Genomic DNA, 16,994 nt, shown 5'->3' with positions numbered 1-16,994 from the left:
AACTGCAACTCTCACATGAGAGCACAGCAGTTTGATAACAGATAACGAACCACATTCTTACTGGCATCCAGGACCATACTAGGGCTACAATAAAAACCATTACCAATTGTTACAGAAAACTCAAACGATAGCAACAAGGATACCAAAACTTGTGTGTCTCAGTTGCTCGGCTGCCAAGATGATGTAATCAGGAGCACTGATGTTCTGGATGTTCTGATGAGCAGGATGTTCTGGAGGAGCGCTGTCTCAAGCCACAGCATTTTGAGACTCCAGCCTTAAGCTTACAGTCCCACCAAGAAAGGCAAACACTTCTTTAACACCCTACCATGAAACAATTGTTTGGGTTAAATCATAACTGAAAAGTTAATGGTTGCCAATAGGGAGACAAGAAGCTGTGGGAGAGTCTGCAAAAATACACTCAAAGAAGTCACTGGCATCACAGAAACACAGGGATGCGTACACACAACTCTTCTCCTAATGTACCTTGGGAAAAAATACTTTGCTGGTCTTAGTCCCCAAGAAGGTTATCTGCAAGAATTTTTCTTCTCCAAAGCAGTTACTATAGCTATTATTTTAATCTTTCTTAGTGAAATCCAAAACCAAAGTAATCCTTGGTAGTTAGGCCAAAATATGACTGGCATCAATCCAGGTACTTTGGATTAGACAGTAGCATTATGAAACCAGGATAAAAGCTTCCATTTATTTCTTTACAGCTTTATGTTTGATATTGGCCTTATATTTTCCCAAAATGTCTTCTAAACTTCAGTGTCGTAAGATACTACCATGCAGGCCTCCTGAACTGGAGAGTTTTCACAAGCTGAACTCAACTGGGGCAATCTATAATCCTGATATTCCCCTTCAGAGAAAAACCTTGTTTGCATCACTGAGGTTTTTTCAAGTTTCCGTCTCTTGCTACATTAATAACAAAATCTGTATAAGAGCTGGTGCCAGTGAAAGAAATAGGAAAATTTGTATAAAAACAAGCTCAAATGCTAGTAAAATTGTTTAGAAGTACAGAAAGACATGTATCCTTCTGCTGTTACCACCTCAGCTCACATGGTTTTAAAATAAGCTTCCGTACGAAAATATGAAGAATTAGCCTGTCCAAACACAAAGCCTGGGAAACGTCATTTCAGCTTCTGCTTTTCCAAATAAGCAGGTTCACGTCATTTGTTATTACTCTATTATTATTCTAAACAGCATGCATTAACTGTTTTTGTCTAGAGGCAAAGTGTTACTCTAACATCTAGGTCTGCAACTGCCCAGTATAACTAGAAAAGATTCTTACCTAGTTGATTACCAACTTGTGTTCACATATGCAAGATCTACTGGTAGAAATCAAGGCACTTTGGGAAGCAACTTTTTAAGTCCCAAAAGGAAATCCACCCCTCTTCCCACACCCATCATCTCCCTCACTCCACATGGTCTCATAAATTGTGCTATCTAAAAACTCACCAGTATTTTTGTAAGCACTACACACAATTTTACATCACAAAGTTACCTACCTGTCCACCATACTGTTGTCAATATATTTATTTTGAAAAGGCACGTGATATACAAGCAGAAGAAGAAAACCCACGTTTGTTTTAAAGTTGTGCACATAAAAGTCATGAGCTTCCAATCGTGAACAACAGTCTCAAAGACTGGTAACAAAACTTTCCCTACAATTATTACTATACTATTTGTTGCAACCAATTAACCACACCACCACCAACTACTACCTAAGGAGGTAAAGATACGAAGTTGACTACTTTTAGAGTGAAAAAAGTGCCTGTAAAGGCTCTTGAATTTCTTTATACAGTAAAAACTAGTTGTTTAATTCATTGTCTTTTGCTGAACTTAAAAAGCTATCAAGATCTTACCGAACGCAGCTCTAAGCATGCCAAACCTTCTACCACCATTGTAGCTATTCAACGCAACCTAACCATCGTGGATTTACAACAATGTACAGGAAGGACACCTACAAAAAGTGCATTCTATCTGAATTTCAGTCAAAGAGAGGGAGACAGGTTAAATTACACCAAAGTGCCACTCAAGCCCTACTTCGACGCAGTGATATACATATACTAATTAATGACAGTTTCAATGGTACCAAATATGAACTACGGAACTATTTTGCTGATAAAGCTATTTCTGCAGTAGCACACTGGAGCTGCATGCAGTATACGCCAACTACAAAAATTATTCCAACATTTTTTATTCCAAATTTACATTCCACAAACCTTTCAATTCCAACTTTAGTTTGAGGGATTTAAGCAGAAAACAATGGTTTTCTATTCAAAAAATGCAATTTCGGGGGGGGAGGCAAGTGGACAAAGAGGTGTCACCTTCACATCTCAGAGAGCTGCACAGAGGAGAGTTCCTTCTTCTGAGAACTAATAAAATCCAGTAAAAACATGCCCACCACACTGCCCAGGCACTTCAATCAAAAGCTTACCTTTATGATACTCAAGACAAGACATTTTTAAACGTCTCCTCATCCAGGGTGTCAGCGTGCTGTGCAATGTGGAGGGATGTGGGAGATGAAAACAAACTAAGCCCTGGAAAATTTTGCAGCTTTTGAATTAAGTACACACAGTAATATTGTATACAAGTGTTGTTTTCCAACCCAGTTTTGTTCTGTATAAGGTGGATAAGATCACACAAAACAAAGTGAGGAAAGCTACATTTCCTGCCAGTACGGAGGAAGTTTAGTAATTGCTCGTACAAAGTGCAAGGAAGCATTCAAAAATCGGAACAATACTCTCTTATTTAGCATACGAGTCCTTTAAGAACAATCTTTTTATTTCTTTACATGAATAAAGAATTTCTGGCATAGCACCTTGCTTGACACCATCCAGTATGTTAAACCATTATTTGAAAGCAACTGCACCACGATACTTGTTTTCTTTAGCACAGAGCTCACAGCTTGCATCAGACTTCAGGTACTCATTCCACTTTTTTCCCTGCTTGGTTATGATCTAGATTTCTGTGATAGTTCAGCACTAACTCAGGTTTCACTTTATAGCTAAGCTTTGTATAACCTTGCAATATGCAGATGATAGCAATTCCAAGAGAATTTTATGATTGCACTAGCCATAAGTGAGAAGGAAATGTTTGCCCTTCAGCTAAGCCACCTCATCACAGTAGCTGAAATGATATCAAGTGATACACCTGCTGGTACTAGGTGGAAACATATACCAGAGAGAGAACAGAATGAATAAACCTATTGATGCCTGGCCCTCAGCATACATTACTACAGTCCAGGTAACACCGTAGATGTCCCTGATATTCTAGCTGTTAAAAACAAGCAAGAAAAAACCTGGTCCTTAACATTTAACAGTGTATCAAATACCTCATCCATCTGTCAAACAGGTGAGTTATACCAATGAGAACATGAAAACATGTACTAAGCTTCCTTCCTTTAAACTGGTCTAAACCTCCACCCATCAACAACATAAACTTTGCAGCATTAAGCTGCCTAGTCAGCTGCTGTTTTATGTTTGGGCAACAAGGCATTTCAGGAAAATATTAATAGGGAAGGGAGGAAATAAAAAGTCAAAACAGTAAGAGGAATTAGAATGAAGTTAAGTAATAAAATGGAGAGTTAGAACAAGTTGGTAATCCCAAGCATCTTGAACACCTCAGCTAGAAGAAAACTAAGCAAGTCTTGGGCAACTGTTCAATCAAATGCAGTGTCTCTGTTCCTTCCCGAGCAAACCCAGGAGGTCAGAACACAGTTATTGCCTATCTCAGTACACTGAGGCAAATAAAACACTCACTGAAAAGTTGGAAGGGAGGAAGGAACCAAAGGAGTGAATAAAATAGGCTGTTAGGCTGACCACTTCTATACAGCTTATGGGTCAGCCAACTTATTTCACCAAAGCAACCAACCCACTACTGCTGTTGACTGAGGGAAGATACACATGCAGCAGCACAGAAAAGGCAAAGTGTAGTCTTCTGAACTCCACCATCACTGCATTTACCAAACAGACAAAAAAAAATGCTTTTTAGATAATGACTTGATCTCACCAACTGTGAAAAGAAACTCATTTGAGTTTGAGCTAGCACAGAACCCAAACAGAAAAAAACAAGACCATTTTTAATCAAGGCTACCTCCTGAGCTTGTCTGCTGTTTTGGGTTTGTGTGGCAGGGTTTGTGGTAGCGGGGGAGTGGGTTACAGGAGCGGCTCCTGTGAGAAGCTGCCAGAAGCTTCCCTGGCTCCAAGTCAGACCTGCCTATGGCCCAGGCCGACCCAATCAGTGACAGTGGTAGCGCCTCTGGGAAAACAGATTTAAGGGGAACCCCCAGTGAGTAGCGGGATTAGAATGTGAGAGGAACCCCTCTGCAGATACCGAGGTCAGTGAAGAAGGAGGGGAGGAGGTGCGCCATTGGAGGTTGATGCCCCCGCAGCCCGTGGTGAGGCGGCAGGCTGTCCCCCACCCCCCAGCCCATGGAGGGGAGCGGGGGAGCAGATGCCCACCTGCAGCCCTGGGAGGACCCCACACCGGAGCAGGGGGATGTCCCCGAAGATGGCTGGGACTCCATGGGAAAGCCCGCGCTGGAGCAGTCTGTGACTGAAGGACTGCAGCCCACGAAAAGGACCCATGCTGGAGAAGTCTGTGAAGAACCGCAACCTGTGGTAAGGACCTATGCTGGAGAAGTTAATGGAGAACTGTCTCCCATGGGAGGGACCCCACGCTGGAGCAGGGGAAAAGTGAGGAGGAGGAAGGAGCGGCAGAGACAATGTGTGATGAACTGATCGTAACCCCCATGCTGCTGGGGAGGAGGTAGAGAAAATCAGGAGTGGAGCTGTGCCTGGGAAGAAGGGAGGGGTAGGGGGAAGGTGTTTTAAGGTTTGGTTTTATTTCTCATTATCCTACTCTGATTTGATTGATAGTAAATTAAATTGGGTTTTCTTTTTCCCCAAGTTGAGTTTGTTTTTTGCCCATGACCGTAATTGACGATTGATCCCTCTGTGTCCTTGTCTTGACCAACAAGCTTTTCTTTATATTTTCTCCTCCTCATGCCAACAGGGGTGGGGGGGAGGAGTGAGCGAGCAGCTTCATGGTGCTTTGCTGCTGGCTGGGCTTAAACCACGACATCTGCAAAACTGGGACTTATTTTACATTTTCATTGCGTATAGCCTTCGGCATTCTCAAAAGTCACCCAAAAAAAGAAATAAACCAGGCATAAAGTGGAGTTCAAATTTCCAAAGTAAGCCACCAGAAGACAGGTCTGCTCCAACACTCTTATTAGCACAATAAGACAACACCTCTGAAAAAAAGTATTCTGGGGGGAGGAGAGTGGTGTTGCTGCTGCTACAGTTAAAGTATCTCTGCCATATTACATTAGAGTATTAGACCTAAGATTTGCAGTGTTTGTGTCTCCCATCTCCTTCCACACACATACTATGTTTTCCTGTCTGCATCTATAGAACCTAAGGCACTAATATGATAAGAAAAGTTTTAATTGCTGCCTTTCTGTTCTTTCCCCTCTCTACATTCAGTCCTGCTACCTAGTGCCACCTTCCCTTTCACTTTATGGAAGATACTACTAAACTGCACTGCATTCAGAGCATCCTTTCAGTGCAGAAACCTGGTAAAGCCAAGGAAAATGTAAATTTAACTACATTAGTGCAATATGGAATTGAAATCCCAATATGGAATCAAAATTCTACATAGATGTTGACTCAAGCTGTTGACTTTCTTTTGGGTCAAAAAAAGCTTTGCAGCTAATCCACAGAACTGGAAGTGCTTCCAACTTCTAATTCTTCATTTATAGTAAAAGCTTTGTAGATTGTACTCAAGTAGAGTTAGTCCAATTAGTTACGACATCTACAATTGCAATTGTACCAGTTTAGCCAAAGACCCAAATACAAACAAATACAAAACTGTCTTCCTTTTCTCCCCAGTGACCATACATGTATTATGTAAATATCAGTTAACCAAGGAAACATACAGTTTCATACAGGTGCCACACAGGGTCCTGAATTCCAACTCAGACTGGTGATTGCCTCCTGTTCCTAAAAACTTAATTGTTGTTTACAGCAAGGCGGACATCTCTTCCTTTCTTTTCCACAGATGACACACCCGGATCACATACTTGGCTTTTCAACTGGTTTTTATAGCTGCTTGCTTCAGTAAATTTGGGCAGAAGCTCCTCTACTTGCTTACAATAAATAAATAAATAAATTAAAAAGCAATTACAACTAGGAAAGAAGGAACAAAGCAATATATTATGTTTAGTCATCAATCTGTTTTCTTGTTCTTTTTCTACGAAGTAGGCAAAGGGTGTGCAGGTGTGGGGTTTCTTTGCTAGACAATGTTTAGATATGCGCACCCCCAAAAGAACACAATGCTAGAGAAACCAGGTCAAAGAAATGCCCTATGAACTAGCAAAAAAGGAGAAGAGGTTTTAATGGCCCTTCACATGTAAATTTTGCTTTCTTCAGAAAATTCTACAGAACCAGATGCAAAACTTCTCCCTATATTACGTGACATAGCCTTGGTGAATCTTTTGGACACACATCCAGAGCGTGAAATCCATCAGAAATAAGAATCAGCATAGGTTTGGAATTTAAATAGAAGAAACTCCTCAAGGATATAAAAACATTTAAGTTCAAGTCTTACCAAAACTATCTTTCCCATTAGTCAAAATAAAATTCAATACATACAAGTTGCATCTTTCCTTTTCTGACAATTTCTTACTGTGAAAGAACCAAGACACCGTAACTTGGGCATATTTTAAATCAGAGCAATATTCAGAGGTCATTGTTAATAAACTGTCATATTTATACCCACAAGGAACAGCAACTAGTTTTTCAGTGTTTTTCCCCTACCTGAAGACTCTTTAATACAGGAATGAGCAGTCTGTTCTGTGTTTCCTTGAAATAAAGACATTCATAGATGTTAGTTCACTGTTCCATAGACATTAAGGAAAAAAAAACAAACAGAACACAACTGACGAAAAACCAGAAGACAACTGAACAAAGTTTGCTCTATAGTCAGGGATCTGGAATTTCTCAAGAACAACTTGAAAGTTTTGGGGGCAATACTTCACTTACACTAATTTCAATAGGACAAAACAGCCAACTCCACATAGAAAAACAACAGAAGAAGAAACAGGACATGCAGGTTTTTGAACTTGTACAAAATGACATCATCAGAAAAAACGTCTTAAGAAGATTCAACAAGACAGCAGTTAATGATCAGCATCACTCCCTTTCTGCCAAACAAGACCAAATAGGAAAGCTGCAGCTAGCTAGTAAGTCTGACCATAAGCTTTTCACTTTCAGCAAAACCCCCTGTGTCTAAACATACAATCTTGTTAATGGTCCTCTCAAAGTAAGTTTATTATGACAAAATCTTCCAGTAAGAATAATTTGTCATTATTCTTAAAAACAAACAAACCAACCAACCACAGGAAAACTATTTCATATTGCAAAAGCTGTATTAGGAACAATTATCTAGCCTGATTTGACACAAAGCACCCCCTCATAAGCAGAATTATTTCATTTCAAAAACCAACACCAAATCCATCTCCCCCATATGCAGAAAGTGTCTTTCTGCACACACTTTGCAGCCACCATAATGCAGCTGCCAGCAGAACCAGTTACAAATACAGTGAAATCAAAGACTACTGTTAAAACGCAAGATACCCCTCTCTCCTAGAAGACTCCGCTCTTCACAGTATCCTATGAAGTCAGAACAAGGATCAGGAAGGATGCCTGCGAAAGCAGCACTGTGATATCCTCCATCTTTACCCATATGCCTTAAAGGGAAAAAAAACCAACAAACCACCAAAACAAATCAAAGAGAAGAGACAGATATTATTCACTTACTACAGGCACCAACTTTGGAAATCTTCTGCAAGTTTGATTATCTGACTTGACTCCCTCACCCAGTCTCCTTAGCTCTACTTCATTTACCTTCTCCATCTACCCTCCCTCCCCCTTTTTCTATTTCGTAAGCTTACATATGCTCTTGAGATGGTTAAGCATTTACTAATTAAGTCCCATACCAAAACCCAAGGATATCTGTTACAGATATCTGCAAGTGCTCCAAGACAAGTAGTAGATTATTACTAACAATCAAGGCATCTGAAGATACAAACCACAACCTTTTGCAAGCACACACCAAGGTTCCTCTAGACCATCTCACTGAATAAAAAAAACAAGCTAGGAAAAAACCCTCCTCTTTTCTTGTACCACCTCCCAGTAGACACCCTGAAACACAAGCTTAATGTTTAACCATATGTTAAAATTAAGTATTTGGTTACCATAATATCCCAACATGCAAAAAATAAAAATGAGTGGAAATCAACTGCAGTGATGCACATAAGGAATGTACATACTTTATTTCATAAAGCAAAAGCTGGGGATTGCAAGCATATGTTTCAACAGTGAAAGGAACTAGAAGTCATTATTTCTAGAGCTGCTTACACTACTTCTACAAACATCTCCTGAAGCCTTTTGAAATGAAGTGTCAAGTGTCTCTGTAAGAGCAAACAACTGATTAAAACACAGAACTACAAATGAGGATTTCCAGCTCACTTCTGAAAAACTAGGTATCTCCACCTTAAAAAGAGTCAACAGCTTACAAGAAGATAACTGTTCTACAGCAGTTCCTCTGAACCCTCTCTACTGCTCAAAAGCAGAGAGGAGGAGGGAATACATGGTTTAGCCCTCTTTTTAAATCAGAAGCCAAATCTGCTGTGGAAGAAGCAACAATCCAGTAAAAAAGCTGGGAATAAGAAGCATCCTTTCTAAACTGTCTGGTTGTCTATGATGGTGCTTGGTTGGGGTTTTGTAGAGCTGTATCTGTACTGCAGCAATTTATGCACCTCTGAGATGGCAACTAGAACAAGTAACCAGACAATTCACTGTATAGCGCGAAGGGTGGCAAATAAGTTATTTGAAGAGGATGCTATGATGCAATCAAATATTCAAAATTGCAACCAATGCACAAGGATCATACAGACACTGCCTGAACGAACTTGCAGTTTTTGTGTACTTCAGAGTTATCTTTCCGAACGTCTCAAGCACTGTCTTCATGAACCAGAGTTGCCAGTTGTACTTCTCACTAAAATCGTGAGGTAGAAAAGCTTTGTTTGTTTTCTACTAGAAGCGTTTCAGCAGGCTGCAAGACTATACAAAGGCTTTTTTACCACAACTCAGTTTTAACTTAATCACAGCTGCAATAAAAACCAACAGGAAAAACTTTATCAACAAAGAATTTGTACCATAATACTGTACATCTCTTAGAGTTTTAGATTCATCAGAACTGAAATTTTAAAAATCTATGAAAGCGGAAGTTTGAGTATGCATCAAGCAAGCAAGCAAGCACGCAGCTCCAGAGATAACAATGGTAACTGGAAATGCTCGGCAGGCATTCCATCTTCGTTCATCAGATCACTGTCTAAATGCTGGAGAACTAATTAAAGTAACTCTGTAAAACTATCACTGTAAGAAGAGACGTGCTGACTAGACCGTGCCCTAAGTCCTCTCTTCTTAACTGCATGAATAAGAAACAGAGATGCACTTGCAGTGATTTCAGCCACTCATCTCAGTATGGCATTCCACAGGCTGTAGGAGCACAGGCACACAGGGAGACTCTGGTCACTGTTGCATTCTGCAGCATTAATAACCAGTAAGAGGAAAGAGCACATCGAGCAGTACTTTACACCACTTTCACCACAACAACAGAGCGTGTTCCACAGAATGCCAATGTCTGACTGTCAGACAAACCTTTGTCTATATGCCACCATTCAAACGCACTGGAAAACACGGCTGCATGTTGCCTGCGTCTAGGACTTATCAGCTCATCACTAGCAGAGCTATTTGTTGGGCATGTAACTCTTCTACGACCAAGTTTTTAATTTTGGTACTGTACTAACTCTGGATTAACAATGCGTTACATTCATGTCTTAAGGGAAGGATACAGGGAAGGGAGCAAACCAAAGAAATAAGCATAGCCTTAAACACACGACAGCATCACGAACTGACGATGGACGCCTTGTTCCCCTTGCTCTTGACCCCAATCCAGTCACACTCCACACAACCAGGAACAAGGGCATCCATCCGGGCTGCCTGCTCAGCCCAGCCCAAACGCCCTGTGTCCTTGATACATGCCCTTGCCCAGTACCTGTTATCAGTGCTTCCGAGAGTGGTCCAGAGGGCAGGAGTTGAAACAAAACACCATGGATCTTACTTCATAAAAGGCAAAGAAGCTTCTGCCCTCTTCTCCAGAAGGACAGGGATTATTTTTTCTGTTGCTGTTTTGTTTTTTAAAACTTCTCAGATCTTCCAGAAGCAGCAAGGAAGAGAGGCTCAGACCTACAGGGGCAGGGACCAGCTTCCTCCCCACGTTCCAAAATACAACTGCACATCAAAAGGGAGAACATGGAAACAACAAGCACACACACAGTTCCACCCTGGCCTCTCACTGACAACCCCAGCACTTATATCTGAGCATCCATTCACATCTCCCTTGCCACAACCAAATTGCTATCCCTCCCACTAGCATTTGTACACAAAAAACATGAACTGAAGAGATACAGAATGAAGCAAGGACAGTTAAAATGAAATTCACTGTCTTAATTATGATGCTGTTCTGTTCACACAAACCTGAGAATGACTTGACATCAGATCACAAGAATGATGATTAGTCATGCAAGTATGTCCTGTTTGTAAGAGGCATAAAGTAACAATTAGCATCTAAACAGTATTTTATATGCTCCAATTTTACAAGAGTTCGCCATCAGTAGACACAAAGCTCTAAGACCTAAGTTTTACTGGTTCAAAATTGTCTATAAAGGAAAAATCATATCTATTTCACATTCACGCTATCTTAAAGTTTTAGCATCTTGTTAAAAAGAGAACTGACACACTCAGCAACTGCTCTGAATCTCTGGCAGACTTCCTCGCTTTCCACATCTTTAAAGATATCACAACTACATCACTATTAATCTATTACGTGTTCTGACCCCTATCATCCAGTGACTAAGTATTTCTTAAACTGCCTTTTTCAAAGCTAAAATTTGGACAGGAAACAAAAACATGCACATTCTCATAACAAAAATATCTTTTAAAAAATATTTTATACAAAGAAAGAGAAGGAAGAAACGTGAGCCACAGAAGTGCCCCTCCTAAAGTTTGCAGAGCACCATCAGATTTCCAGCATTTTCTCAGACTTGGTATTTGTTAATATTTTTTATACCTAGTTTATGCTTATAATCCAGAAAACAGACATCAAAAGAATCCAGTATTTTCAGTCATTCATTCAGACGTCATAAAAAAACATGGTTCTCAGGATCCAACTCTTATTGTAGATTTTTTTTTTTCCACACAAAGCCTATGTTTTATCATTTTGGCTTTAACGGTTTTAGATCTACGAAGTATCAAGAACATTCTGTGACAAATCCATACCAGAATTTAAACTGAAACACAAATAAATTTTTAAGGCAAAAAATAGCCACAAGGAGTTTTTAGAAAAAGAATAAACTCTTTCAAGTGACACATATCCCAATATATTAAGTAAATAATACACATACAAGCAGGGCAAGAACATAGTGACAGCAGTCAAACGAACACGTGCTTTTTAAACTGACATAGAATCCGCTTGACTGGATTTAGCTTCATTTAATTGCGACTGCTCACCAAAATGCTGAATCCATTTCACTATTTTTTTTGTTTAATTTAAACCAAACCCAAACAAACCCAACTCAAGCCAACCAAAAAACCCCCAAAAGGTAAATCCAAGCAGAGAGATGAAACGACCGGCCCGTTCACACAGAGGTCTATGGCCAAGCCCGAAACCCAAATTATATTCTGGAGTCCCAATTCAGCACTGCAGCAAGCATTCAAACTCTCGTATAGGAGAAGAGTCAGCGACAAAAGGAAAAACATTCCTTCTCCGGATTTCTTTCTTCTGTCACACTTGCACAGACACGGGCGTTACAACAGAAAAGGGAAATTTTTAGTACTTTTCCCCACAACTCCCGTTCCCGGACGACAGCTGTCTAGTCATCAGCTGCTCTCCCTTCCACTACCCCTTCGAGCCGTCAGGGAGAACCAAGGAAAGCGCCTCCCGCTCTCTCCCACAGGACGGGCCCGATTTCCCCGCACGCTCCCCTCAGCGCTCCAACACCCGCCGACCGGAACGGAAAAACTACTCCGGGAGAGGACGGAGGGGAGGCCGGCGGGGCCGGGCGGCCGCTCCCGCCGAGGGAGAGGCCCGGGCACCCGGCGGCAGGCACTCGCCCGGGGAGGCGAGGCACGGCCCGGCCCGGCCCGCGGCCTGTGGAGACGCCGGCGCGGCCGCGGCCCCTGAGGGAAGGCGGCGGCGCCCCCCTCACGCGGGCCCGGCGGGGCGGGGGAGGGGAGGGAGGGGCGCCCGCGCGCCGCCGGCCGTTACCCGCCGCAGCCCCCCCACACACACACACACCTGGCAGTGGGAGACGACGAGGCTCTGGTTGCCTTCCCCGTGGTACTTCCATTCATTCTCATCCATCTTCTCCACTTCCATGCCCGGCCCGGGCCGCCGCCGCGCCCCGTGGGGACGGTGCCTGCCGCCGGCCCGCCGCGCTCACGCCTCCACCATCGCGGCTGCGCGCCGCCCCGCCGCAGGAAGTCCCGCCCTCCGCCGGAGAGGCGGGGGCGCGCCGGGCCGCCATCTTGGCGGCGGGGAGCTCCGCCCGCCGCCGTCACTGAGCGGGGCGGAAGCAAACGGTGGCGGGCCCGGGAGGCCGAGCGGAACGCCCCGCAGCTCCGGTTCGCTTCCTTCACCCTCGGCCGGCGGCGGAGCCCCGGGAGAGCCCTTTCAGGCGCCACCCCCCACCCCCCCCTTCCACAGCGAGAGCGGCCGGCCCCGGCCCCGCGGCCTTCCCGCACCGCTCCAGCCGCTGCCCGGCGCCCGTCGTGCCAAGCTCTTCGGGGCCGGTTTTCAGAGGCCGCTGAGAGGAACCGGGGGCTGGGGGTGGGAGAAAAGCATCTTCCTCCAGAAACGACGACCCAGACCCCAAGTGCTTTTTATGCACCCTTGTGTTGGTTGCCCAGATAACATACGCAGATACCGCACTGTAGAAACTGAGCTTGCACCTGCCACAGAGGTTATTCAGATGATCAAACACGCCAAAAAGAAAAAAAAAAAAAAAAAAAAGCGTGGAGTTTTACCTTTGGGGTTGTGTTTCCTGCTAAGGCTGTTTTTAAGGTTACAGACTTTTTATATATAAAAGAGTAGCTCTTGCAGTCTGTGTGTCTCTGAATAACTCTCTGCTTCAATACACCAGGTTTTTCAAATACCTAATAGAGGTGTTACAAGCACAAACATGAAAGTGTATGTAACGGTCATTAAAAATTTATTAAAATATTAAGCTGTTTTCCTTACCGTTACCAACATGGTTCAATATAGTTTCACAGGGCACTTCAACACACACCCCTCTATATATGAATATACACATCTATAATGTGCAGTACATTGAAGACAAACTATCTAAATTATCAAAATTCCCTATCACAAATACAGGATTAAATTCTAGATCACTTAGTCAGTTTTATCACTATGAGTTTTGACTACAAACAGCAAAACTTATCCTTGAATTACCATTTCAAAATCATCTCTACGGGCTCCCTGAAATTCCCCCTTTTCTTCTCCTTCCTCACACGGCACTCCTCGACAGTAGCCAAACTGACACATCAGAAGGTGACTAACTCTTGCAAGTTTTCCTCTGTATAACCAACATTTGTATAATTTGGATAGTAGCCAAATTTGACTCTGTATTACAGTCTTTTAATAAAGTCAAAGCAAAGAAATCATAGGACATTAAGAATAAGCTAGTAAAATACTGACACATAAGGCTATCAAACAGATTTGCAACTAAAAATGAGAAAATAGCCATCCTGTCTCTTTACATGAAGAAGACAGACAACAATAAATTAACTAATACAAAGTTTCTTCCCACCCTGTCTTCTATCATCCCATGTCTGTAGTTTTTGCTTGTTTTTAAATGGCATTTAAACTATGGCACTGACTTCACATCATTAATTTAGTCATCCCGGCTCCCCTGGGTCATGCCTGCTGTACAGATCATTACTCTGCCAAAACCCACCAAAACATGATTGCCCCCCCAAATTCAGCTCTAAACCTTTGCTGTGTCCTCTTCCCAGGCATGCCCCAGAGCTATCAACACTGGACTCTCACATATGCCAACTTTTACAACTTGTAAGTTTAGCAGGGAATGAGAACGAAATGGTAAAAACAGTTCACTTATTCACTTGGAGAAGGGGGAGGGGGGAAAAAAATATCAGGCAAGTATTTCTTGTTAATATTCTGATGGCTATAAGGAGTTCATTAAACCCAGATCTGAGGAAAAAAAAAATAGCATTACTTGAGACTCAAGATAAAATTGGGTGCCAATAATACAAAGGTCTATTTTTGTGATAATAGCTACATCTTAGTTCTCCAGGTTCATAAAATGAAAGGCTTCTATAAAAGACAGGATATTTTGTTCTTCATGAAAAGAGTAAGCATGACTCAAAAGATCCTATCCTGGGACCTAGAAATGGCTGCCCAGAGAAATGAGGTTTAAAAATCACAAATTCAAGGCAGTGAGTCCAAGAATATTGAATGGACATGATAATTGTGCTACAATATACTATCACTATTTTTTTTAAACTACTGCACCATTTTCAGTTTTCTAAAGATGCAATTATCATGTTTAAATAAGACTGACAGGTTTATATTTTTATTATACTCAGACCATCAAAAATGGAGTATACTTACATAACTCACACCTCATTAAAATTTTAAAGCTTTACTTTTTTTCCTGTTATCAGGATGGTAACACTGCTCCATGCCACAGTTTTTTCTTGAATCCATGGTTTATCTATGTAATTTCATACACATACTAGAAATGCAGGAAATATCATGCTCCAACTGCCATTTCACCGTCTCAGACTGACTGAGAAACACTGACCCAACAAAGAAAAAAGATTAGACTAGGATTGGAGTGTGCCATTTGATGGTTTTTTTGTTTGGTTGGTTTTGGTTTTTTTTTTTTTTTAGAAAGCACATGTGGTACTTCAAACCACAATAAAATATTTTAGAAACTAAGTCAATGGCTTCAGGAATAGGACTGTAAGTAGCAAGAAAGGTGACTTAAGGTCAACGAAGATAAAGCCACATATATGTTGTTAAAAGACAAGAGCTTGCACAAACTTACCCAGCCATCAATAACCACAGATGTGAATAAACAGACATTAAAACTACTAAGAGGTTTAATTGCTACATACAGTCTGAGGAAGGAAATGAAATTACAGACACAGCATAAATAACAGCAACTCTGTATAGTATATATAACTCCAAAGAAGTGCCAAGACAGAATATATATATATAATTTTTTTTTTTTTTTACACATAGACGAGATAATTAAATACTGTTTTCCATGCATAGGAGTCCTGAACATTTACTGAGAAAAAATACCAGTAATTACCAGGGCGGGGGGGGGGGGGGGGGGGGTTACAACTGCAAAACCAAACAAACAAAAAACAGTGTTGTGGTGAATTTTTGGGACCGGTAAGAGAAAATATATGGAAAAGAAGATCTAGTTAGAAACTGTAAAAGGTCTTTAAAGCAGAACACTACGGTGAAATCCTAGTAGCTTTGACAGGGTATTAAAGCAGAACGGAACAAGACCAACCCATCTAAGCACCTCCTTAAAGCCTGTTCTTACAGCTTTTAATCCTGTGGGCAGGGAAGGAAAGATGAAGGGATAAAGAGCTTTTAGGTCTTGCCTTGTATTAAGTGACATACCCGCAACTGGAAAACAAAACGCTCTTTACATAAAGAGGTGAAAGCAAACTACCAGAGCAGACTCGGTAGCCTGGTCAGAAGTCATGTAGAAGCAGTATTTTTGCTGCTTTCAGAACAGGCTAACACTTCTTATTGCAGATGCTTTACTGTTAATGTTATACTATTTGCTCATCATCAAAAACCCTCTTGCAACATGTAACTGCCCCTGGGAAAACACCTTATTGTCCAATATCACAAACATACCCTAACTTTGTGTTTAGTCCTTGGACCTGTTAATAGTTAAAGGAGAGCACATCTTAAACTTTTTTGACACAAGCCCTTTGTGACCATCTTTAAACAGGGAAGAGAACATGTATACTAATCCGTTTTTCAGCTAAACTGCCATCATTCGGCAATGCACTTCTGTGGAAAAACCTTGAAGCCTTCCCCGTTAAAACTTTTAGTTCACCAAGTACAAGGTCTCTAGACAATAAATTACAAATTCACGTAAACTGGTCACACGTTACATTTCAGCTTATACCCAGAAACACCAGACTGCATAACAACATCTGGGGATGGTACAGAAGGACCGAGCAGCAGTTTCTTTTGTACACTTACTGATAAATTCAGGGCCCCACATGCATCGACAGGCTGTAATAGCTCTGACCAGCCTCCATCCATCTTCCTCTGTAATCCTCCTCTGCAAGCTCTCCCCAGCCCCCCAGAAGTTTAGCTGCAGCTCTGATACAGCACAGCTGTGTGGCCTTGGATCTGGTGGATGAGCCTGATGTGGTACAGCTGCAAGAAGCCACCCTGAGACCTCTGCAGCTGGCTCAAGGTCCCAGCCCTTGCCCCAGCTCCGCTATAGCAGTCAGGGAGTGAGCCAGAGTGGCTGCTCTGCAAAGGAAGGTCAGCCAGGAGCCAGGGGGACAGCAAGGCACCCCAGCAAGGCACAGCATTAAGGGGTGCAAGTCCTACAGTACCTGAGGAAGAAGAGCAGAGCAGGGCTGGTGACAGCAACCAGGGATGGCCCTGGCTGGTGATTGCCGGCCATCTGGAGCGATGAGGCAATCCAAGGTCAAGCGAGGGAGTTAAGCCACCAATGCAAGGTACGAGGCCAGGCACAAGTGTACCTACAACCAAACCCATCGTGTCTCTTCCCTCCTGCAGACTGTCCCTCTTCTACCTTTCCAAACAACTGGTCATCACCTTTATTGCTGCTA

The 16,994-nt window shown here is 42.2% G+C and overlaps 1 protein-coding gene across 3 annotated transcripts in view; it reads right to left on the bottom strand.

Annotated features, from left to right (window-relative positions):
• Positions 1–12,614, bottom strand: part of IPPK (inositol-pentakisphosphate 2-kinase) — a 35,240-nt gene extending 22,626 nt beyond the window's left edge. The window contains exons 1-2 of one of the 3 annotated variants that reach the window (XM_052779022.1): positions 12,427–12,609; positions 10,608–10,663 (exon numbers count right to left, since the gene is read on the bottom strand). In XM_052779022.1, coding sequence (XP_052634982.1) covers positions 10,608–10,663; positions 12,427–12,478 — 108 coding nt within the window. In that variant the 5' untranslated portion in view covers positions 12,479–12,609. Of the gene's footprint in view, positions 1–6,821; positions 6,900–10,607; positions 10,664–12,426 lie in introns of those variants that run through there. The other 2 variants (XM_052779023.1, XM_052779024.1) reach the window with 2 other exon arrangements.
• Between the last annotated feature and the right edge of the window lie 4,380 nt (positions 12,615–16,994).

Source organism: Harpia harpyja, chromosome Z, assembly GCF_026419915.1.
Source record: "Harpia harpyja isolate bHarHar1 chromosome Z, bHarHar1 primary haplotype, whole genome shotgun sequence".
Lineage (NCBI taxonomy): Eukaryota > Metazoa > Chordata > Aves > Accipitriformes > Accipitridae > Harpia > Harpia harpyja.
The sequence above is the reverse complement of the archived record's forward strand: the minus strand, read 5'-3'. Positions and strand labels throughout refer to the sequence as shown.